The 23321-nt window shown below is 43.7% G+C and overlaps 1 protein-coding gene across 2 annotated transcripts in view; it reads right to left on the bottom strand.

Annotated features, from left to right (window-relative positions):
• Positions 1-23321, bottom strand: part of IGF1 (insulin like growth factor 1) — a 231667-nt gene that overhangs the window by 21271 nt on the left and 187075 nt on the right. For both annotated transcript variants that reach the window (XM_029599689.1, XM_029599690.1), the window contains exon 3: positions 14544-14725. In XM_029599689.1, the coding sequence (XP_029455549.1) occupies positions 14544-14725 (182 nt within the window). The remainder of the gene's footprint in view (positions 1-14543; positions 14726-23321) is intronic.

The raw sequence follows: 23321 nt of genomic DNA, 5'->3' as shown, positions 1-23321 counted from the left end.
CAGGAAGGAGGTGAAAGCCAGATTCTTTCATCAAGCCTTTCACAGAGGTGCTTGATTCACTCCCTGATTAAGATTAAATGCATACTCCCTTTACAACTGTAATATCAATCACTCATCACACGTCTTCTACAAATTGTATATATAATTCATCGTCACATGGCCTAATAGCCAGCATCTGCATGCTCATATTGCCTAACATAATTACCTTGGTTTACTCTTATGTCTTTTTATATATATCTTCTACCTCCATTTGTTTATAAATTGCTGCCTTTGTCCTGTTCATTAATGTGTAAGTTGATGATCTAAGGTACACTGTGCTAACATGGTGTATACTGTATTGATATGACAATACTAGAACCACAGACCTTGAATAAATAATAATTTGGGGATGGACCGTTGGCAAATACCGGAAATGAACGCCATCATGTTGTAAGCTGACTAATTGAGCGGCTGAAATAAATGAGTCCTTGAAAAAGGATTGTTTCGACATCCGAAACACGGTTCCATGTCGGGCAGAATTTACTGGGCTATTTGGACAATACAGCTTCCATTTACTAAGCTAAGTAATACGACTGATATGATTTGGTACTGCGAATTATAAGAGCACATCACAGGTGGCATCTACATGAGAGATTTGCAAATTCAAAAAATATAACAAAAATAATACATTAGTATTGACCAATGATTAAATAAAAGGTGGAGTGTGAAAGTGAAACCATGCTATGCGATGAAGCCTATTATGAAGGTCAATGAAGCCTAGTATGTACACTCACTTTAGAGGTTCTTGGTGAATGAAATATAAATTTGGACACTATTGGTATTCTTTGCGATTGTGGTACTATATTGATAGATATGACAGGAGTCAAGTGGCACCATATAGACTAACCAATTTATTGAAGCATGAACTTTCAAGCACAAAGTCTACTTCATCTGCATCTGATGAAGTGGACTCTGTCCTTGAAAGCTCATGCTTTAATAAATTGGTTAGTTTATAAGGTGCCTGCCTTTTTTGCTACACCGGACTGACACGGCTATCCCTCTGTATTGATAAGATTGCTATTATAACATCTCAATTTGCCTATGTCCAATTTAATGTGCTGTAAACCGACACAGGTGAAGCTCTTCAGAAAGATGGTTAACAAATCATAATAAATAAATAAACATATAACGTCCTGGCATGGTAATGCAGATCACTGTGCTGCAGAATTACTCAGGAAAAGGGAAGAATAAGTTATTGGATGGGTGAGTGGCAAGAAGTGGGGAGACAGATGATGCACAATGCAGAGAAAATACTGATGGTGGGACAGAAGAAATCAAAAAGGGAACAGCAGAGGAAGGATTAGAGAGATAACAGAGGGAATAGAGAAGAAGCAGGGAGGAAAGAAAAAAAGGAGAAAACAATTGACGTGGGAGGGAAGAAGTAGGAAGGGGAGAAGGGATGGAAGGATATGTGAAAAGATCTAGAGCAAGGATGGCCAACTCTGGTCCTCAAGACCCACAAACAGGCCTGGTTTTCAGGATATCCATAATGAATATATAGGAGGGAGATTTGCATGCACTGGCTTCATTAACCTGGGAGACTCTGACTCTCCCAGGTTAAAGCACCATTAAGCTTTAACCTGTACGCCCTATGGTATCACTTCATATTTATTTCCTGCCTTATCTTCTTTCCAGCTTGTTGCAAGCTTCCAAGTTCTCTTCCCTGTTGATTGTAACTTTGACTCATTCCTACCTACTGTTTATCTTTCGTTTACTTGAATAGTTACCCCAGTTTTATTCTTGTTAATTGTAAACTGATCCGATATGGTTATTTACTATGAAGGTTGGTATATAAAACTGTTAAATAAATAATAATAATATGTAAATCTCCCTCATGCATATTCATTGTGGATATCCTGAAAACCTGTCCTGTTTGTGGCTCTTGAGGACCGCAGTTGCCCCCCCCCCCCCCCCCGTAGAGTTTGAAGATATAAAAATGTTTAGAATGGAAGAGAAGGGGAAGGGGACAGAGAGTGAAAAAGAAAACAAATTGGTGCAAAAACTGAGAAAAGAAATACAGGACCTGATTTTCAAAAACATTTACATGCTTAAAACTGGGTTTTACACGTGTAAATGCACTTTACCTGTGTAAGTGGGCTTTTGAATATTGCTACAGTATATGCCTTTGAACTGTCCATAGGTTTTTACCCGTGTCAAGTGCACTTAACATGGGTAAATGGCTTTTGAAAACTGCTATGATAGTGTTATATTTACATGCGAAACTCCTCTGAAAATTCACCTGAAAGGGTACAACTAGAAGAGCAGAGATGAGAAAATAGTGGGGTAGATTTTCAAAGGGTTACGCGCGTAACCCCGAAAACCTGCCCCTGCACGCGCCGAGCCTATTTTGCATAGGCACGGTGGCGCGCTCAAGCCCCGGGACGCGCCCACTCCCTTCCACTGAGAAAATTGTCCATTTAATCCTACTCTCTGTTTCCTATCTTTTAACCAGTTTATAATCCACGAAAGGACATCGCCTCCTATCCCATGACTTTTTACTTTTCCTAGAAGCCTCTCATGAGGAACTTTGTCAAACGCCTTCTGAAAATCCAAGTACACTACATCTACCGGTTCACCTTTATCCACATGTTTATTAACTCCTTCAAAAAAGGAAGCAGATTTGTGAGGCAAGACTTGCCTTGGGTAAAGCCATGCTGACTTTGTTCCATTAGTATAGGTTCTACTGGTCTAGGAAAACATCTTCAACTGTAGTGCAACTTAAAATGTGAGGGAATGTTTGGTGCACGAATCATTTCTTTGGAAGATAAAGGCTACTAGAATGCTAACAAATATGGTACAGTGACTAGATAGTTTCTTGTATGCGATTTATAGTAGAAAATCTGCACTTAATGAACGTTAGCATCGTGACACTTGGGCATGCCTGTAGGGTGGTGTAGCTGTGCGTGTCTGACCCAGCATGAAAACAGAGGGAGATAGGGCACGCTGTATTCCTCATGGTGCAGGAAGAAGAGACAGAGAGCAAGGATGGGAATTGATGCAATGGTTGTGTAACCTGCCACTGCATTCATTCTCACTCCCAGCAGGATTTCCCCAAGGGGGTAGGCTTCAGGTGTACCTTCCTCCCTGGTCTCTCCATCCCCCATGCACTCATGTGATGCCAAAATAAACCCAAAGGATTCACTCACTTTGAATCCACCATCTTGTTTATTTTCTTGCACATACATGACACAGAAAGTGTAGGCTCCAGTTCAGAGGTAGTTGTTAAATTCAATACAATCCAAGAACTACTAATACAGCAGAGGATATCTATGTTAACCAATGCAATTTGATTTTTCACATCAGGTAAGGCTGCTCATAATGCTGAGATTTCACTTCCAGTGGAACTAGTGCAACCGCATGGTACTCGCATAAAGATGGTTTCCCCATTACTCAGCAAGAGGAATCCCAATAAAATAGTTGGCATTTCCTCCCTGGAGCTCATGAATGCTCTACAGGGAGCTGCGTCCTTTAGAGCTTCATGCTGGAGATGTAAGCTGTTCCAGTGCTATCAAAGGATTGACTCAACTAAACTGGAGCATGCTCAGATAACCCCCCCCCCCCCCCCCCCCCCCAATAAATTAAAAAGTCTACAAGGGTGCTTGAGTAGTATGAGTACCATTTTAGCTATTAACCATGGGTCACATAGTCCCCTCCTGAAACCAGACATACCTGGCAGGTACAGGAACATTTAACAACTTTTAAGTAATTTGATGATGAACAACTCAATACATTTAGCTGTAATCCAATTAAAATAGTATCATATTATATGGCCCAATCACCCATCATTGTAGACACATAACACAATATTATTAACAACAAATAGCTACAATAATACCTTAAAGACTATTCTCTGTTTTAGAACTGTAATGAACTGTAATGGCAACCAACCAGCCCTGGCAATATCTAGGTCCACATTTAAGTGATGCCATGGCAGCATGTGTCACTGAACCAAAATACAACACATAACAAGACATTGATACTGATATGATGGAATAATTTAGTCTTTCGACTTGACTGTGAAAGAACTTTCTAGTTTAGCTTTTTCATCATTGTACCGTGAAGAAACAGAAATTACATACACAACCATAACAGAAATAATGAACAAGCTGGACTTTCTTCCCCTTAAATATCAAACTTTATAAAACTAATTAATTAACTGATTGTTTACCCAACGGGGCAACCATAGTATTGCCCATATAAAAACTATCAGGCAATAGTGACAGCAATGTCGGTGATGTAACAAGACCAGTCAGTGAAATTCCTCAAAACTTAGAGCAGGATTCTAGTCCAACTTCCAGGAGCTCTCCAGGAAGTCTCGTCACCAGAACATGGCCCTGCACCTGTAAGGAAATAATGAAAGGCTATATTGTTTTATGGACCTAAGTCCAACTAGGGAGGTTGGTTTCATCCCAAAATTCAATCAGGCCCCTCTGCTGCACATAGTCCTCAAGGTCTTACTTTAAAGCAGGACAGGAACAAGTAAAACATTTCTTAAAACCAAAACATTAAGTGAGTCTTAGGAGCAGTGTCCTGACATGGATAATTATTCATAATGGTTAAGGTCTGGTTTCTCCAAGACTGACCAATATTCCAGCCTTCTGGTGGCTATGGCATATCTCTCATAGCCTTCTGGGAAACATACACCACACAGTTCATCCTTATCTGTCTCTCCACATGCCAAGAGTTCTTGATCTTACCAACCAATTACTGAAATAATGGTGCTTCCTCCTTCAGGTGAGCCAGTTTGAGGTTGTCTTTCATTTTTTCCACAATCCTCTGGTGAATCCGTTGATATTGATTTTTCTCAACCACTTCCATAGTTCACTTCGGGGCATATGGATACTTTTATAACCCCAAAAGTCTTTCACCATTTTCCTAACTACTCTCTCCACTCTACAGAGTTGCACCAAGCTTTAGGAATATGGTTGTCCTGGCTCCAGTCACAGATCTTCCATGGTTACCTGATAATGGGTATGGGACAGAACCACAGCCTTTGTAGCATATGTTGCCTGCATTCCAAATTCCTTTGGAGGCTCAGAGACTCCAGAGAGTGCCACAACCTCCACTGTTCTCTCTCCTGTAGCTTCGGGAGTATGACCCTGAGTCTTCATTCTTTTCCAAGGAACTCATCCTTCATGCACATGGACATCCCTCTACTGGCTGAGATTCATCAATGACCCATGGCCCTGAAACTGGCACACTAACCAATGGTGGTTCACTCATATCCTGCTCCATCTTCAAAATCACATTGAGAGCTGTTCCTTTGTCTTTCCCAGAGCCCATTAACATGGCTGGCTCCTTTGCGGGGTGGCTATTGGCTAACCTTCAGCACTGTAAGCTGTTCCAGCTTACAGGAGCGACTGTTTCCAGTGACAAACTAGTGATATCAGGCAGCTCAGCCTCTGTCCTACTTAGGGCCTCCGACAGAACTTGTTGCACTCCACTAGCCATCTCCCATGCCATTGACGAGGTCACTTTATTTTCTCCTGAGAGATCCAGCTAATCTAAATTGATGGCAGTGGCAGCAGGCTGGTCCTCCTCTTCCAGGAGTTTTTCAACAATTTTCCAGTCACTGATCACCATTAGCAGCAGGCCTTATCCTCTTCTTCCTTCCCTGCCGCCTTCCACTATAGGTACTGTTGCGGTTCACACCTCATTGATGACACCGGGGAGGTGATCATACCACAGCTGACTCCTCTCCATTGATCTCCCATTCTGCCAAAATGCCTCATACCTGTTGGGTAGTCCACCATGGGTCGAACATGTGTGGTATGGTAATCACAGCATGCAATGTCCAACACCACTGGTCTTCTGAGGATTCTACAAAACTGACACTTCAGCCACACTACAACCCAACCTTGTTCAAGGCTCAGAAAGATTCTTCTGTGGTAGTAGTTTTCCATAATTTCCTTCTTTCAAGCTGCTTGACAAAAATTCTTACAGCACACACTGTCCACCATGTTCTCCTCTGCATCACACTCCTCAGTGCACAGGACCACACCCAACCAATATGTGCATGATGAGAAATACATAGATAGGCACTGCACACAGGATGCAACAGTTCTAGAGCATTCTTCCAGCTTGCACAGACTCTAAAAATCTTCTTTACTGAATTTCCAATGACAACAGACCCTACAGCCATCTTAGATTTAACATCCTGCCCTTGCATCATGTTGCATCAGTTGGTCGCAGACAGCTGCGACCGCTCTGCCTCACCTCTTTTTTGCCTTTCTCCTCCTCCATGGGTAAGATGGCTGCCTCCGGTGCTGAGTGCCGAAACCCTCGGCTCTCCAACTCAGCATGGGTGTCTCCGTCCGCCATGCTGCTTCTAATGGCCTCTTAGGGCACGCGCGCGCACGCTGCCTACGCTTATCTACACGTCATGGTGGGAACCTTGGGGGTATCCCCACCGCATGACGTCAATACCTCCGGGTATTTAAGCTTCCACTTCGCTTCCAACAAACGAATTAGCAAGGACTTCAGTTTAGCTACTCTGACCGCTTCTAAGCTGCTCGCTTAGACTCCTTACTACCTTCCGGAGTATCTCACTCCTGAAGAAGCTCTGGGCACCCACTCCTTGGGGGTCTTTCACTTCCAACTACCCTTCGGGGTTCTACTAACTAGACAACCACTCCTCGGGGGTCACTCTTCTCTTTCAGGATTCTGTGCTCCCAGGTACTCGCTCCTCGAGGGCCTACCAGCTCAGAGTATCCAGCACTACGGACCTTGGGTCCACCTTCACCATCACCAGGAGGATTCCTGCACTACTCTTCAGTGAGTACCTTTATGATCCAGCTCTCCACTTCACCCACCAGGTTCAGCTTATCCCGCTCAGCGGAACACTACCAACCTTGTACATCTGGGTGAGACTGCTACATCTGAGACTGTCTGAGCGTATTGGCACCTTGCTGGACTTCAGTGCCATTCCTTCCTGCATAATTACCATCTATCTACAGCAGTACAATAAAGCTTTCCATCTACAGTGTCTGCTCTCTGAGTCTAGCCTATCGCTGTGGTTCCCCACAGGGCCCCTCCCCGTGGGAGGAGTCATCACCACTGCGACTAAGAGTCCACACTATGCCACAAACCCAACACATCAATAATCATTAATGCACGAAACAGTTCAAAATTTGATTTTGCTCACAAAAGCCCATGCTCCAGGTGCCATTTTGTAACCTGTCATTACATTCATTCTCAATTCCAGCAGAATTTCTCTAAGGGGATAGGCTTTGGGTGTACCTTCCTTCCCGGACCCTCCATCCTCCATGCACTCATGTGCTTCTAAAATGGGTGGCTCGCCAGAATGACGGCTACTGCCTGGAGATAATACCCTTATTCAATAAACATACACATGATTACTGTGACTCCAACATCGCTCTAAGCTTCAACAGCAAGAGGAAATGTGGAAAAAAGGATTTGCACTCACAAAGCGGGGAGTAGCTGGCTTGTTACGGCGGTTACTACCCCAAACCAAATAAGCCTGATACTTCACTTTCAATGCATATCCAGCATAGCTCTCTGCTTCAACGGCAGGGGAGAAGAAAAACTAATACTTCACGCATATCCAGCATAGCTCTCTGCTTCAACGGCAGGAGAGAAGAAAAACTGATACTTCACGCATATTTCGAACAGTTCTCCAGTCTATTATCTTTTCTAAAATAGACTACTGTAACGCCCTTCTCCTTAGCCTCCCCTCAACACATACTAAACCTTTACAACTCTTACAAAACACCACTGCACGTATCCTCACCAACTCCACAAAAAGGGACCACATCACACCAACACTTATTGAACTTCACTGGCTCCCTATACAATCACGTATATTGTACAAAGCCCTCTCACTCATACATAAAAGCCTGACTAATGAAAACCTCAACTGGATCACCCCCCCCCCCCTACATCCACGCACCTCCATCAGACCCACCCGCCCCGCCCTCCAAGGAACCCTCCGCACCCCGACAATCAAAACCATCAAACTTAACTCTACCATGAACAGAGCATTCTCCCTTGCTGGCCCCACCTTAAGGAACTCACTACCCCCTGATATACGCACTGAGATCTCGACACCTAAATTAAAAAAAACAAACTAAAAACCTGGTTGTTCATACAGGCCTACCCACATTCTCCCCCTCCCAATGAAGAAGACCCTACAACAGGATAGCGATAGGATAACCCCTTGCTTCGGACTCTCACCTCCCTTACTGATTTCTGCTTCTCCCCCTATCCCTATAGCCACCCCCTTGTAGCTCATGACCCCCACCATCCCTTTGTATGCCCTCCTTTGCTTCTCTCTCCTACACCCTCTTATACCTCCGTTATGCTGTTATTTTCTCCGACCCATCCTTTTTAGGATCTCTGACTTACTCAGCTCCTCTCGGCTGTTTACCCTCTCTCATGACAACGTTGTATAGTTTAAGGTTTATTGTTGTGCTAGCATTATGACCCCCCCCCCATCATAATTGCTTTCTTTAAGATATTTTTTATCAATTTAGTTTCTAAAATTCCCTGTTTATACTCCCTGTTCTTATATACATCTATACCCATGGTTTTATTGCTTAGATCTATTAATTATACGTATATCTCATGTATATTTGTTTTCATATTTTGTCTATTGTTCTCTGTAAGGGCGATGCCCACAAGTAATTAGTTGTATGTTAACCGATACGATGTGCAAACGGCTATCGGTATATAAAAAACTCCAAATAAATAAAATAAATAAATAAATATCCAGCATAGCTCTCTGCTTCAACGGCAGGGGAGAAGAAAAACTGATACTTCACGCATATCCAGCATAGCTCTCTGCTTCAACGGCAGGGGAGAAGAAAAAACTGATACTTCACGCATATCCAGCATAGCTCTCTGCTTCAACGGCAGGGGAGAAGAAAAACTGATACTTCACACATATCCAGCATAGCTCTCTGCTTCAACGGCAGGGGAGAAGAAAAACTGATACTTCACGCATATCCAGCACAGCTCTGCTTCAACGCAGGGGAGAAGAAAAACAACCAATAAGGGCTGAATAACATAGTCTGGGTAAAACAAATAAGCATGGGTGTAGCTTGCTTATTGCGGCGGTTACTACCCCTACTACCCCTAACTAATCAAGCTTGATATTTCACTTGGATGCAGCTCCATCACTGCTCTCTACATTAATGGTGGGGGTGGAAGGGAAATAGAACCAAAGAGCTAAGAGAAACAGATAAGTATGAGAAAAAAAATGTGTGAAGCTTGCTGGGCAGACTGGATGGGCCATTTGGTCTTCTTCTGCCGTCATTTCTATGTTTCTATAAAATAAAACCACAGGATTCACTCACTTTGGGGTTAATTTTCAAAAGGATTTACAAGTGTAAATGTAACTACAATTGTAGCAATTTTCAAAAGCTATTTACTCGCATAAAGTGAACTTATGTGGGTAAATCCTATGGACAATTTAATAGCATATATTGAGGCAATTTTCAAAAGCCCACTTACACAAGTAAAGTGCATTTACATGTGTAAAACCCATTTTTAAGTGTGGAAATGCTTTCGAAAATCAGGCCTTTTGAGTCCAGCCATATCATTTATTTCCTTGTGTGTATATATATATATATATATATATATATATATGACACAAAAAGTACAGGTTCCAGTTCAGAAGTAGATGTTAAATTCAATACAATCCCAGAACTATCAATACATTAGTGGATATTTATGTTGACCGATGCAACTTGATATTTCACATCAGCAAATGCTGCTCATAATTCTGAGATTTTATTGCCAATGGAATTAGTGCAACTCCATGGTACTCACATAAAGATGGTTGCCCCATGCCTCAACAAGAGGAATCTCATTTCTTTCTTGGAGATCATGAATGCTCTACAGGGAGTTGGGTCCACTAGAGCTTCATGCTGGAGATGTGAGCTGTTCCAGTGCTCTGAAAGGAGTGGCCCAGCTAAAACCGGTGCATGCTCAGATAACACCCCCGTCCCCCAAAGCATAAAAAATTTCACGAGGGGTGCTTGAGTACCATTTTAGCTATTTACCATGCGTTATAGTTGCAAGGACAAAGGTTGAGAGAGGTTCCAAACCCTTTCCCTGAAGAAAACCAATAAACAAAAGCACCCGAATTTGTAAATCTCCTAAAGCTACCAAAAAATATGGCTGTGGAGGAACTTGACAGCTCTTGCTGCTTTCGGTGCATAGAACTCACTTGTGCTATTTTCAATAACGATGTTGTATTTTGGATTACGTTTATCAACGTGCTCTTGATATCTTTGTTATATCAAAAAGGGAAACGCTGAATTACAAACTATTACAGAAATGTGAATAAGACAGAGGAGAACAAAATTGCCATCAACCGACTGGAGTGCAAGAATGCAGTACGACCTGACATGTGGTATAATCCATGTGATAGATCACAGCAGCTGGGTAAACATCAGCCCCATTAAGAGGGTTTTCATGCATCAAGTTTAGGGATGCATTTAAATGGAAAAAAAAAAAAAGCTTAAAAATTGCATATCAAAAATTTAAAAAATACTTGTTATGCGCTATTGGGAATGGAACACAACGATTACACAGATAGACAGTAACTTTCAAACCCGGGCACAGGCGCACATGTGCGAGCATTCGTTGGCTCGCGTCAAGGGTCGCGGCTATTGTAAAACTTGCGAGTGTATATGTGTGCATGTTATAAACAGCCTGGCCACATACACGTGTGCCAAAGTTTAAATGGGCACACACCAAGTGTGTGCAAATGGCACTTCTACTGCATAAATAAGGGGATTTTAAAAGGGGTGCGCGCTGACCGCATTCCCAGTTTTACCAGTTAATCCCCAGTTCATACAGTTAAGAGAGAGGTCTTCCAAACCCCCCTGGTTTAATAGCCTTCAGTCCCCTCCAGTTGTCCCCAACCCTTAAAACCCTGCCAATCTGCCTATTTCTCTTTATTTTAGAATTTACACGGCATCCATAGCAGAAATAAAGTTACATGGCAGGGGCCATCGGTGTGCGCCGGAGCGCATAAGTATTTACATTCATTTCCAAGCTTCATGCCCCGCTCAGACCCCGCCCAAGCCCTGCTTTGAAAACTTCCGGGATGTGTGTGTTGTGGCATTTATGCGCATATTTGAGCGGCTTTTAAAATCCGGCCAGCACAGGAGCCCGAGATTAATTATTAACAAATTGATTAACAAATTGATTAACAAATTGATTAATTATTAACAAATTAATTAACAAATTGAACCTAAAACACTTTATTTATGCCGACGACGTCCAGATTGTGATCCCCCTCAAAGAATCCATCAATAAAACTCTAAAACTGTGGGAAAACTGCTTTAAAGAAATTAATGACCTCCTATCCAGCTTAAACCTAATTCTAAACCAATCAAAAAGTGAATTCCTACTAATCTCACCAGATAACTGCAAAATCACTACGAACCCGCCAGCCAACTTACAAATCTCAAAAGTAAGAGATCTAGGAGTCTCCTTAGACAACAGACTAAACCTAAAAGCATTTATTAATCAAACAACTAAAGACTGCTTCCACAAACTACACACATTAAAAAGAATAAAACCCCTATTTCATTTCCATGATTATAGAACAGTGCTCCAAGCAATTATCTTTGCGAAAATAGATTACTGCAACGCTATACTACTAGGCCTCCCATCATCACATACTAAACCTCTCCAAATGATTCAAAACACGGCAGCAAGAATCCTAACTAACAAGAGAAGAAGAGATCACATTACGCCAGTCCTTAAAGACCTTCACTGGCTGCCAATCCACTACAGAATAATCCATAAATCTCTCACCACTATCTTCAAAAATATCCATGGACTAGCTCCACTCCATCTACAAATAGCACTCAAAAAACACTCCTCGAACAGACCCACTAGAGAAGTGTACAGAGAATTTCTACAGGTACCACACGCCAATACCACCCAACATATAACTCTGAGAGACAGGGCCTTCTCTACAGCAGGTCCCCCCCTATGGAACTCAATCCCCTTAGAATTACGACAGGAACCATGTCTTCCAACCTTCAGAAAGAGACTTAAGACATGGCTGTTCAAGAAAGCCTTTCCGGACTCTGACTGATGCACTTCCACCAAATACAGAAAGACGGATTATCACCCATTAAACTGATACAGACTTACCAAACACTGCACATTCTACTTCTTGTTAAACTACTATCATCCTCTTCTTCTTCTCCCAGTTAGAACCATCCTTGTTTTATTGTAACTGATTTTTCTGCGCACTTGTTATAACTTGTTATAATTTGTAAATGTATACTCTCTTGTTATATTTATGCACGTTTTTTAATGTATTGATCACCCCTCGTTTTATGTAAACCGACATGATACGAATTCCGTGAATGCCGGTATAGAAAAAACTCAAATAAATAAATAAATAAATAAATTATTGCGCACTTCAGGCTTTTAAGATTTATATTTAAGGCTTTACTTTGAACTGGCTGCTATTCTTAAGTGAGTGATCGATGTTTGAGCTGTTGATGAGTGAGTTCACTTTTCATAATAACAATTTTGCATTGATATTTAAGGGTGATTTTCATTAAGTTGAATGATCTTAATCTGAATTGGAAATACAAATATTCACACGTAAGAGCAAGCTCTTCCCCTAATGGCAGAATATTTTCATAGACCCACATCCCCCATTTCCTTGTGGAAATAAGCTTTTGGAAATTGCCTAAATGCCAAGTTCCCACTGCTACGGAACTCCCTGAAAAATGTAGAAAAGAACTTCGCTTCATCAACAAGTATGCTTTCTACAAACACAGCTTCATCTGATAACTACTCATGTATTGTAATATTTTTTATAAAAAAGTCCGTGGTCATTTTTCTCTAAGTATGCAAATGGCAGCAACGGGTTAAAAACTACTTATAGTTAACAAGCACCCCTAAACTACAACAGGAATGTAAGCAATATTTCTGGCACAAAACATGAAATGCTCACAACAGAGGGAATATATACTTGTGGACTTCATGGTTTGCTCACTTTCTTAACAGGATAAATTCACAAACCTCTGTACAGCAGCAGACCTGAAAAATAGTTTGATCACGATCTCCTAGGGATGTGCAGAGGGACGCCATACGTTGCATTCGTGATTCGGATTCGTCAGGGAGCAGATACGTTGCATTCGGCCGTATGGCGCCCCGATGCATTAATACGGCGATTTCTATTCATGTCCCAGCTAAAATTAAAATTAACTACAACCCCCCACCCTCCTGACCCCCCCCCCAAGACTTACCAAAACTCCCGGGGGGTCCTGGACCCATCTCCTGCACTCTCACACCCTCGGTGCCGGTTTCATCATGGCTCTGATAGCCTTTGTCACAGGGGCTACCGGTGCCATTTGTCAGCCCCTGTCACATGGCCATCGGCGCCATCTTGTGCTCCTACCATGTGACAGGGGCTGACCAATGGCACCGGTAGTCCCTGTGACATAGTATGGGCAAAGGCTATCGGCGCCAATTTGAGTACTGGCATCGGACGGCCGGCGTGCAGGAGGTCGCTCCGGGACCCCCGTTGGACCCACAGGGACTTTTGGCCAGCTTGGGGGGGGGCCTCCTGACCCCCACAAGACTTGCCAAAAGTCCAGCGGGGGTCCGGCCGTCTGATGCCAGTACTCAAAATGGAGCAGATTGCCTTTGCCCTCACTATGTCACAGGGGCCGACGTCGGTACCTGTGACATAGTGAGGGCAAAGGCGATCGGCGCTATTTTGAGTACTGGCATCGGACGGCCGGCATGCAGGAGGTCGCTCCCGGACCCCCCGCTGGACTTTTGGCAAGTCTTGTGGGGGCAGGAGGCCCCCCAAGCTGGCCAAAAGTCCCTGAGGGTCCAACGGGGGTACCGGAGCGACCTCCTGCACGCCGGCCGTCCGATGCCAGAACTCAAAATGGCACCGATAGCCTTTGCCCATACTATGTCACAGGGGCTACCGGTGCCATTGTTCAGCCCCTGTCACATGGTAGGAGCACAAGATGGCGCCGATGGCCATGTGACAGGGGCTGACCAATGGCACCGGTAGCCCCTGTGACAAAGGCTATCGGTGCCATGATGAAACCGGCACCGAGGGTATGAGTGCAGAGGATGGCTTCCGGACCCCCTGCTGGACCACCAGGGAGTTTTGGTAAGTCTTGGGGGGATTCAGGAGGGCGGGGGGCTTGTTTAAATTTGTATTTAGGTGGCCGTATAATTCGGCGAAGATTTGTGTATTCGTGGGGAATCGCGATACGTTTCGCTTCCCCACAAATACTACGAATAGTGCAATATATGTTACGGATCGCCAATACGGCGAAAACGAATGCACACCCCTACGATCTCCTGTCTCAGAGCATTGCCCAAACAATTGCCTGTTATCCGTAGGCAGAATGGGCATCTCTTAACTTCCAAGGGGAAGAGAAAAATGGGACAAGGAGAAGGGGCAGTGAGCCAGAAGACCCGAATGACTGAGAAACACCATCCTGCTGCAAACAGGGATACAGTCTCAATCCCTGGCCTACCTTCTGTGCTTTTGGCATATCAGTGTGGCGCTGAGCACGTACAGAGCGTGCAGATTTGGCTGGTTTAACCGGGGCACAGTACAACTCCAGCCTCCGCAGGTCACAGCTCTGGAAGCAGCATTCATCAACTATTCCTTTGTGGTGTATACGTCTACTGCTGGATCCATACCCTGTTGGTTTACCTGCACACAACAAACATTGCACACATTAGTGCTGGTGAAGAAAAAAAATGCAAAACATTTTAGCAGGATTGAGGTTTTAAAAATACATAGCAGTCTAGCAATTGGAGAAAGCCAGTCTTGATTCAGATTCTCCTGCTGCGTCAGTGGGTACTCATGATAGAAAAATGTAGAAGAATGCAACTCAAATAGCTGGACTCTTACAGACCCAGTGCTTTAGTGATAGTGTTTACCTATAGCCAGGGCTTTTTTACTGCCAGATCTTGACGGTACGGGCACCTATTTTCTCCTCTGCAAGAGCCTCTGGGCAGTGGCAGGAGGGGAGGGGGCTCTTCTCTGCTCTAATCTGTCTGCTTCAGTCTCACCCCCTCCACTCCTGATCTCTGCAGGCTGCTTCCTGGGAGGGGAGGAGCTGGATGGACCAGGAAGCAGAGAGCTGGTCTCTGCAGGGCACCGGCCAGAAGAGTGGAGGCACCAGCTGTGCATGCCGTGACCAGAGACAATGCAGAACAGTAGCAAAGCCTGGAAATTATCCATACTGTTAATCATTCTGTGTCCGGGAATTATAATTACTTTCGTTAGCACTATTATGTATGTTTTCTTCTTTTCTCCTTTTAATTACTCTATATATTACTTTGGCAGCACATAAATTATGGCACGACAATAAAATTTCCTGACATTAACTAAATCTGAGAAAAGCACCAGAAGAGGAGGAACGGGAGAGTCAGTGAAAAGAACCAGTGGTGCCTCTCTCTCTTTTAACTTCCTTCTCCCATTGTTGCTTTTCCCGTGGCACCACAGTGGCGGAGGAGGCACCAGCGGGCAAACCTGGTACTTTCTTCTGTCAGCGGGAGGGAGGATCCTGCTGTGACTGAACCCTGCAGCCAGTGGCAGATAATGTGGGGCAGTGGCCCTGATTGTAATCCCTCAAGGACGGCCCTCAGAACAGGCACGTTTCTTTCCAGGAATCCCAAGCACTGCCTACAGCGTTAACCTGCTTTCTATGAAGTAGAATTCTTAAAGGATTACCGTCAGGGTTGAGGTACTTGAAAAGAGACATGTTTGAGAAGGATTGCAGTATCATGCTTTTATTTTTTGCATCACTAGAACACTGCCTTATGTACTTTTAGCTTTCTGGCATATAACATGGAGTCTTTGTAGTTTGAGGGCCATTGAGGGGACCAACAAAAAAGATGTTGTAGGACACGAGTTTGAGAAAGCAAAGACACCTTCTTCCACTGTTAAATAACATACACATTTTCTTTGATATTTTGAAATTCTTTACCAAATACTCTTATTATGCTAGTTTGCCAATCCTTTCAGAAACAGCAGTAGCAAATTAAATGTTTTGTCTTGACAGGGTTTCCTTAAACAGAAATAAAAAAGTAATACTGTAATTTAGCCACACAGACATTCAGAGGGAAAAAAAAAGATATCTAAAGGGTAAGATTAAGTAGTAACTGAGATAATTTTCTGCCTAGATCTCACAAAAATGCTCTTTGCATTCCTCAATGTGCCCTAGAACACGTTTGGCATCCTGCCAAAGACCCAATGCACAGAAGGCAATGATGTTAGAAGTATGCATTGGAGATATGCAGGAATAGCTGAAAAACCCATGACAAAGTGTTTCTAAAATAATTTTATTCCACTGCCAAAGAACTGCAGCTTCAGCTAAATTTATGCGGAGAAGCAGAAGTTGGCTCACATGTGATTCCCCTTGGAATAACTTGACAGGTGCTATAAATTAGTCTTAAAACTTGCAACTGAATGATTTTACATATGAATATATAGATAGATACGGTATATCAATAAATAGATCGTTAAAATTCAACCGCAGTACAATTAATGAATCTTAAATGAGAAAGATGAATGAAACGGATTCCATAAACTTTCATAAACCAATGCCCATCTGAAATCTTGCCGAGAGCATGTCCCTCTTACCATTATAAATATACTTGGGAATTCTCTAGGTTTTACTTGGAGATTCTGGGAATTTGCAGAACCTGCCGGATCTCCAGGGAAAACACGAAAGCTTCAGAGGAGGACAAGGAACATCATTGGTCTGTACAGACTAGGAGGAGGATGAGGTAGCGGCATATATTTGGCCTGCATAGGTGGAAAAGGTGGAAGGTCTTCATCGAATGACTTATGAGGAGAGATTGAAGAATCTAAATATGTACACCCTGGAGGAAAGGAGGAGCAGAGGTGATATGATACAGACTTTCAGATACTTGAAAGGTTTTAATGATCCAAAGACAACGACAAACCTTTTCCGTCGGAAAAAAATCAGCAGAACCAGGGGTCACGATTTGAAGCTCCAGGGAGGAAGACTCAGAACCAATGTCAGGAAGTATTTCTTCACAGAGAGGGTAGTGGATGCCTGGAATGCTCTTCTAGAGGAAGTGGTGAAGACCAGAACTGTGAAGGACTTCAAAGGGGCGTGGGATAAACACTGTGGATCCATAAAAGTCTAGAGGACCTGAATGAAGAGTGGGTGGCTCGCGGGAATGACGGCTACTGCCTGGAGATAATACCCTTATTCAATAAACATACACACGGTTAATGCGACTCCAACATTGCTCTAAGACTCCAACATTGCTCTAAGCTTCAACGGCAAGAGGAAATGTGGAAAAAAGGATTTACTTTCACAAAAAGCAGGGAGTAGCTTGCTTGTTACGGCGGTTACTACCCCGAATCAAATAAGCCTGATACTTCACTTTCAATGCATAACCAGCATAGCTCTCTCCTTCAACGGGAGGGGAGTAAGTCTGATACTTCACTTTCAGTGCATATCCAGCATAGCTCTCTTCTTCAACGGCAGGGGAAAAAGTCTGATACTTCAACGGGAGGGGAGAAAGACTGATACTTCACACACATCCAGCATAGCTCTCTGCTTCAATGGCAGGGGAGTAAGTCTGATATTTCACTTTCAGTGCATATCCAGCATAGCTCTCTACTTCAACGGCAGGGGAGAAAGTCTGATACTTCATGCATATCCAGCATAGCTCTCTGCTTCAACGGCAGGGGAGAAAGTCCGATACTTCACTTTCAATGCATATCCAGCATAACTCTCTGCTTCAACAGCAGGGGGAATAAAGAAAAATGGATCTATATACAGACAACAACCAGCAAGGACTGAATTACATAGTCTGGGTAAACAAATAAGCATGGGTGTAGCTTGCTTATTGCGGCGGTTACTACCCCTAACTAATCAAGCTAGATATTTCACGTAGATGCAGCTCCAACACTGCACTCTACATTAACGGTGGGGGTGGAAGGGAAATAGAACCAAAAGGTTACTAAGAGCCAAGAGTAACAGATAAGTATGAAAAAAAAAAGTGTGAAGCTTGCTGGGCAGACTGGATGGGCCGTTTGGTCTTCTTCTGCCGTCATTTCTATGTTTCTATGAAAGGAGGAGGAGGAGGAGAAGGAGGCACATCATGTCCACATGGACTGGAAGATGGAGGAGGCAACGTCTCATTGACCTGCATGGACCAGGAGGAGGAAGGGGGTGTGCGATTGAAGGCAGAAGAGAAAGCACATCATTGATCTATAGGGGTTGGAAGGTGGAAGAAGAAGATATGCCTCATTGGCACCCACAGGCTGGAAGGAAGATGAGTTTGGTCAGCGGCCTGAGTGGGCTGAAAGAAGGAGGAGGATGTGTTGGCCTGTATGGGCCAGAAAGAGGAGGCGGTGGCTGTGTCTGGGAAGCAGTTGACCCAAGTGAGAGGACTGGGCCTGGAGGCGGTAAGGATGAGAGTGCTGGGGTCGGGGAAGAATGAGAGTTGATATTTCAAGTTTACTTTATTTGATATGCTACTGTTCTGTAAAATCATGACTGTTTACAGTATTAAACACCACATCATATAAAATTCAATAGAAAACAACATATACATAACTGATAAAACGTTAAAAAAAATAAATCAGTATAGACAAGATAACATTTAAAAAGAATATGTCCCATATATTGGTGTGTGTGAGTGAGATAGAGTCATTTGCATGACTCTGGGGTTGGTGAGAGAAAGTTCATTCTTCTCTCATGCAACCTGGCCAGTATATACCAGTCTGAGTTGGGGGGAGGGAGACTTTGCTTTCACTCCCATTCCTCCCTTCCCTTCCACTCTTCCAAGGGACATCAGTCTGAGTTGGGGCAGGGGGTAGTTAGGTGTCATTTTGTAACTGCCTGCATTGATGTAAAGTTTACGAGTATTTTTTACTTGCAGACTTTAGATCAATTTTCAAATTGATAATGTGTGCATATAGTTTTCCTGGGAAAGTTTACTAACATACTTTTGAAAATATGAAAGTATGTGCATAAGTGGAAACTCCTCCTCAACCCAGCCCTGGGAATGCCTCTGCTCACTCTCAGTCAAATTTAAAAACGAACGTGTGTGCGCCCATACACACATGTATTGGCGCCAGAGCAAAGATAACGCTGGAATTTAAAATTGTGCGCACACTTGCACGTGTATGTTTTAAAATACACCAACTGCATGTAAGTATGCTCTTCATTTTAAGAAGGTACTCAAGCACAGCTAGCATGTGTGTCTTCTAGGGTTGCCAACTGGCTCCAGATTTTCAGGACAGGTTGATCCAGTCCTGGGTTTACTCCCCTGCATGCAAATACTTATACTCTTACTTTTATAGGTAGTGCAGCATGCAGTGGGGTAAAACCAAGACTGGATCAACCTGTCCTGAAAATCTGGAGCCAGTTGGCAGCCCTAGTGTCTTCCATAGGATTTTGTAGGCTTTTACGTGCATATGTAGGCGGATTTTACAGCATGCTTGCATGAGGGACAACTCACTTTTTCCAATTACTCCACCATATTGCCCAGTTAATATTGAGGTCTTCTTCTTTATCCTGCACGCCCCCCAGTTGATCCAGATCCCTTACCCTTTCCTGTAAGCCCTAAAACCACAGATCTACAGACTTGCTCCTCATCTGGAGCAGCAGTAAAATTACGCGGGTAACAAGCCGATGCGCTCCGTGGTTTCTGCTTTTAAAATACGGAGTTATGTGCGTAACTTTTGGCTCTGCCCTGGAATGCCCATGCTCTGCCCAGGCCCCGCCCCTTTCCCACCCTCTTATTTTTGACGCGCGCACCAATATATACGTGTGTACCTTGTGGCTTTTAAAAATCTGCGTTGCTCGCACGCGGCCCACATACCCGTGTATGTGGCCATTTTTGCGCAAGCAATGCTTTTAAAACCTACCTCTATGGGTGAACTTAGTTTACCTGTTTATTGAGCAGGAAATTTTGTACCAATGGAAATGGTTTTGAAAATTACCTTCTTGGTGTGCACCCTTCCACCCAACTGACCTGAGTTGAGGTGGGGGGGAAGGGAAGTTGTGTGAACACACCCCTCCCCCCCCCCCCCGCCTCATCAGCACCAAGCTGAGTAATGCAGAGCTGTCAAGTCTCCCATAATCAGCGGGAGACTCCTGTTTTTGCATGTTGTCAACCACTCTCCCGCCCAAGCAGCCCAAATTCCTGCCCAGTCTACAGTGAATCCATTTTTAACCTGACACTGTAAATCTAATTACTCACTGTGTCTGATGGCTCTTCCTTGCCCTAGCAGTGCTTCCTGGTTTGAGGGAGGGAGGCAGGGCAGGACCAGCACCTCACAAGAGAGAGGCTGGGCTGTGTCCCCTTTGGCCCTTACCCTACCTACTGTCCCCACGCTGTGATTGGAAGCAATCGGGAGAGGAGGTGGGGCGTTGCATAGCCCTCGGCAACAGCTCCAATGCAGATCTCCAGTGTGAGACGGCTTGTTTGCTCCAATCCCCTCATTCACTATTAGGCCAAAGCAGAAAGGTGCGCTCACTTGAATGTACAGGTTCACCTGCTCTTGAAAGCTCATTTTGCAAGCATAAACCTTACTCCTAGTGCAGCAAGGAGTTTTATGCTCACAAAATGATCGTTCAAAAATGTGTGGTCAGCTTAGCGCCTTTGCATGAAAATTGCATGCTAATGATGGCATTAAATATGCACTCCCAATGCAGAGAGGTGCGCTGGCTGAAGACACATTTTATTAACGCTGGAAACTTTATGCCTGGATCAGAGGTAGCATAAAGTTTCTAGCGGGGCTGTACAGGCACATAAAATTTAAAAAAAAAAAAAATCTTTCCAGCTCCTCCACCACTTAGCCGGATAAGTCTGGATTTAACCGGCTAACTGGATGTGGTTAGCCGCTGCCACTTAGATAAGCCAGTACTAATCCGGCTATCTGGCCACAGTTCACTGCCACCTCTTAGACGGATAAGTCAGAACTTACCGGCTCTCTGGTGCAGTTTGCCAAGGGCTATGCAGCATCCCACCTGATTGCTTCAAATCACAGCATGGGGATAGCACTTATCGGGCTAAGTAGCAGTGAACCACGCCAGCTAAGCACTGACTGACTTATCTCGCTAAGTGGCAGCAGCTAACCATGGCCAGATAGAGGGATAAGCCATTACTTATCCGGCTATGTTGCGGAGGATATCAGAGCTCTCCTGTTGGCAGCTTCCTAACCCCCCTCCTCTCTTGAGTTAAAATGTGCGTTCAATCCATGCTCTGGAGTCTCAATGCATGGATGAAATGATGGTGCAGGGAGGATGGTCTTAGATTTGTTAGGAACTGGGGAACATTCTGGGGAAAAAGATCCTATTCCGGCAGGATGAACTCCCCCTTAACCAGAGTGGAACTAGGCTGCTGACACTAACCTTTAAAAAGGAGGGAGAGCAGCTTTTAATCTAGATGATGGGGGAAAGCCGACATTAGAAGCGCATCTTTGAAGGATACTAACAAAACAAGGAACCGAACAGAGAGGTGGCAATAAATGCTAAAAGCATTTAAAGTAAAGAGCAGACAGAGCAGAACGATTCCAAATTACACCAGTCAGCTGATAAGCAGGTTGTTAATAAAAAACAAAATATACTTTGAGAGGTCTGTATATAAATGCTAGAAGTCTACAAAATAAGATGGGACAGTTAGAATGCTGTTGTGTCTGTGGACCCTTGGGCTTGGATGAGATTGGCTCTACCTCTAGGGGGTGACCTGCAGGTTTTCAACATCAGCAGGTGGGGCTCAGGCAAAGTAGAGACCAATCAAGAGCTTCACCTTTACCAGCCCAGGCAGGAATGGACTGGTCAGATGAAAGCAGGAATAGGCTGGGCAGATGAAGGCAGGAACAAGCAACATGCACTACTGGATGTAGCTGGACCTGTTGCCAAGGCAGGGTGCATCAGGAGACCTGCCCTTAAATAGGGCAATGCTGTGACATCAGCAGCAGGGGTGCGGTGACTTTCCTGCCATTACCCCTTTAAAAAGTCTGACGTCAGGCATGCTTGCACTTAAGGGGAGCTGGGAGGAGCAGGAGCCAGTGGTTTCCTGCCGCATAGCAGTTGGCTGCATCCTGCTATGCCAAAGACAGTGGCTAGCTGGAGTGTGCCGGCCACGAAGGGAAGGATGGCAGCACACGAGGATAGCCCGTGAACCGTCAAATGGAACAAATGCATAGCACTGTAATAAGAGGTAGATATAATTGACATCTCAGAGACTTAGGAGAAAGAGGATATCCTCCTAGTAGAAAGAGATTATCCATCCTATCACAATGATAGGATAGATCAAATTGATGAAGGGGGAGTGGTTAATGTTAAAGAGGTCATGGAGTCAAACAGGATAAAAGTTTTGCAAGAAACAAAATGCACTGTACAATCTTTATGGATAGAAATTCAATGTAAGAAGGGGAATAGGATAGCAATGGGAGTGTCCTACTGTCCATCTGGCCAGGATGAACAGACAGAAAATGAAATGCTAACAAATTAGGGAAGGTAACAAAATTAGCAACAAGTAATAATGAGTGATTTCAATTACCTGAATATTGACCGGGTAAATGTCACATTAGGACATGTAAGGAGATACATTTTCTAGATGAAATAAATGACTACTCAAGGAGCAGCTGGTGCAAGAACTGATGAGAAGGGTAGCTATTTCAACCTATTCTTTAGTGGAAAACATAAGCTGATGCAAGAGGTAATGGTGTTGTGTCCATTTGTCAATAGTGATCATGATCAAATTTGACTTGATAACTGGAGAGAAGACACTAAGGAAATCTACTGTGACAGCATTTAACTTTCAAAAGCGAGACGATGATAAAATGAGAAAAATGGTAAGAAAAAAACTGAAATGAGAATCTGCATAGTTAAGAGTTATGGTCATTGTTTAAAAATAGCATCTTGGAAGCCCAGACCAAATGCATTTCATGCATTAAAAGAAGTGGAAAAAAAGCCAAACAACTGTTGGCATGGTTAAAAGGTGAGGTAAGGGAGGCTATTCCAGCCAAAAGAAAATCTTTGAAAAAATGGAAAGGGATCCCAATGAAGAAACCCGAAAACAACATAAGCACTGGCAAATTAGATGCAAAGCATGGATAAGGAAGACAATTTGAAAAGAAGCTTGTCGTGGAAGCAAAAACTCAAAAACTTTTCCAGGTACATTTGAAGCAAAAGGCCTGTGAGGAAGTCATTTGAACCATTAGATGGCTGAGGGATAAAAGGAGTGCTAAGGAAGGACAGGCCATAGTAGATTAAATGAATTCTTTGCTGTGGTCTTTTCTG

The sequence above is a fragment of the Rhinatrema bivittatum genome, chromosome 4 (genome assembly GCF_901001135.1).
Source record: "Rhinatrema bivittatum chromosome 4, aRhiBiv1.1, whole genome shotgun sequence".
Taxonomy (NCBI): domain Eukaryota; kingdom Metazoa; phylum Chordata; class Amphibia; order Gymnophiona; family Rhinatrematidae; genus Rhinatrema; species Rhinatrema bivittatum.
The sequence above is the reverse complement of the archived record's forward strand: the minus strand, read 5'-3'. Positions and strand labels throughout refer to the sequence as shown.